Source organism: Orycteropus afer, unplaced genomic scaffold (assembly GCF_000298275.1).
Source record: "Orycteropus afer afer isolate SDZICR_OR568_19922 unplaced genomic scaffold, OryAfe1.0 scaffold00061, whole genome shotgun sequence".
Lineage (NCBI taxonomy): Eukaryota > Metazoa > Chordata > Mammalia > Tubulidentata > Orycteropodidae > Orycteropus > Orycteropus afer.
In genome coordinates, this window is record NW_006921648.1 from 10,782,654 (window position 1) to 10,785,035 (window position 2,382).

Below are 2,382 nucleotides of genomic sequence, written 5' to 3' on the forward strand. Positions count from 1 at the left end.
ACCGAAAAGCACACAAGACAGAACAGGGTGGGAAAAGGACATCTGAGCAGTCCCGCATCCCCATCCTATCTGAAGCCTGTCTGCCTTGATACTGCACTTTCAGAATGTGCCACACCTTCCAAAAACTCAAGTCCCCACCCTCTTCCTGGAAATTTGCTGGGGCTATAGACAGAAGTTTCCTCTGTCACCCATTTCAGACAGATTCTTGGTGGACAGCCAAAAGAGCCCGACTGCCTTCTGACCCAGGGATGAATGTCCACAGGCATATTTACCCATGCCTCACTTTTCTCTTCTGTCAAATGGGGATAAGATCCTGTGCTTCACAGGGTTGTTCCTACCGTTCAAGTAAACTGAAACATGTAACGCAGAGAACAGGCCTGGCACGCTAGCTGCCCCAGCGTGAGCTAATTCACCAAGCACACAACTCCAAGACACCAAGAAGAGACCAGTGTCCCTCTCCCCCAGGGTTGTGGGTAGACCCCATCGAAGATCAAAGCCACAGAATATGTGTAGCACACCACCCCCAGCCCAGCAAGTCAGTCTTAGGACCCCTCTCCCACGAAACAACAACGACCTGGGACCAAAGCACAGGCTCTAGAAACTTATTTTTCTTTGAGGGGGAAAAAAAAAAAAACTTTCATAATAAAGTTTATTATCTAAACTGGTTGTAAAAAATATAAAATAGGATTCTGCACAGCAGAAAAATCAAGCCAGAGACCCTCCCCCAACCCCTGGTTTGTGCAAAGATACTGAGTATATGTAAACATGAAGAGGTAGGAGGTGTGAGTTCAGGTTCTGGCCCCACAGACAGTTAAGTTAAGCTGCTACAACAACGGGGGACCGGGAGGGAGCACCAGGAGGGGGTGCGGCCCGTAACAGGTGGGGAGGGGGCTGTGGCCTCGTCTCCAGCAGAGAGCCCCCACACCCACTCCCTCCAGCCCAGGCGGGGAGGACACCCACACAGTTCCACACAAATAATAATAATAGAAAACAGTAACGACGCCCCAGTTAATGCTGCCTGCTCCGCGGGCGCGGCCGATCAGATCTGGAAGGGGAAGGAGCTCAGGTAATCTCGGAGGACGGGGTTGAGGGGGATGCGCGCCAGATTCTCGCGGCCCACGGTTGCCACGATGCGCTGGCGGCACAGCTCCTGCAGCGGCCGCACGCGGCGCTGGCGCAGCGGGGCCCCCAGCATGCGGCGCGGCGCCGCCACGTAGTGCTCCAGCAGCTCGAAGAGGCAGTCGAAGGTCTCACGGCTGCCGTCCAGGTGGAAACGGCCGGCCTGGAAGTGCACGCGGATGCTCGTAGGGCCCGAGGCCATCTTCACGCTGAGGGCGAAGAAGCAGTTCCGCTGGCGGCTGTCACGCACCAGGAAGGTGCCCACGGGTTCGGCGCGCAGCCGCTCGTGCGCCCCATGCACGCTCAGGGGTCCCCAGTAGAAGCCGCAGGCGTCGAGGAGCGCGCTAGTGCGCGTGATGCGCCGGTACTCGGCGTGGGAGCGGAATGTGCGGAAGTGCGTGTCGCCCGGGGCCGGAGCCGCAGGGCAGGGCCGCGGGCGAGCCGGGGCCACGGGCGCCGAGGAGGGGGAGGAAGATTCTGGCCGCCGTCGGGGCTCTGCTGCCGTGGAGATTGCATTGTCGGCTGCCACCTGGTTGTGTGCTACCATCCTATACGCGGGGCCTGCCGGAGGGGTGGGCCATAGCGTCCGGGGGTGCGCTGATGGGGGAGACAGAGGCAGTGAGCCGGAGTGGCTGGGCAGGTGAGGGGCCGCGGGGCACCTGAGAAGGGATAGGTAGGGCTCTAGGCCGAACAGATCCTAAGGAGCTTGGTGGTAGCTTCCAAGTCTGCGCAGATCTCTTAAGCCTCAATGGGCTTATCAAGAGAATGGGCTTTCCGTCCGTGGAACACATCCAGGAGGATGGTGGCTCAGCGAGGGCGGAGCCCAGGCTCCTGGTCTTACGGGGTTTGGGTCGCAGCAGGGGGCGTACCCGGGAAAAGCCTGCCCAACTCTGGCCGCCTGGCCTTCGGCTCGCCGCCTGCTGGCCAGGACGAGAATCGGCGCCTCGTTCGGGGAATTTGGGAAAATGCAGAAAAGCCGCCCTGAGGGTACCCCGCGCGCGGAGAGCGGCCTGGGTGGGGCCGGCGGGGACTGGGGGCGAGGTGATCGCGACCCCACCAAGCAGTTACCGCGGCCAGCCGGTTGGCCCGCCGCCCGGCTGTGCTCCTTTGCCTTTCCTCCCTTCTCCCTCTTCCTTGCCTAGTGGCCGGCTCACCTGGCGGCGGGGCGCGGGGCGCCGCGGGCGGAGCGGCGGGGGGCTCCGGGGCGGCTGTCGCGCATGCTCCGGGGCGAGGAGCGGTGCCGCTGCCACGGCCGCAGCTCGC

At 61.6% G+C, this 2,382-nt stretch overlaps 1 protein-coding gene across 1 annotated transcript; it reads right to left on the reverse strand.

Annotated features, from left to right (window-relative positions):
* Nucleotides 1–1,039: 1,039 nt before the first annotated feature.
* Nucleotides 1,040–1,666, reverse strand: SOCS1 (suppressor of cytokine signaling 1). Its single transcript, XM_007939625.2, has one exon. It carries the CDS (start codon nucleotides 1,664–1,666, stop codon nucleotides 1,040–1,042), a length of 627 nt encoding a protein of 208 aa, XP_007937816.1.
* Between the last annotated feature and the right edge of the window lie 716 nt (nucleotides 1,667–2,382).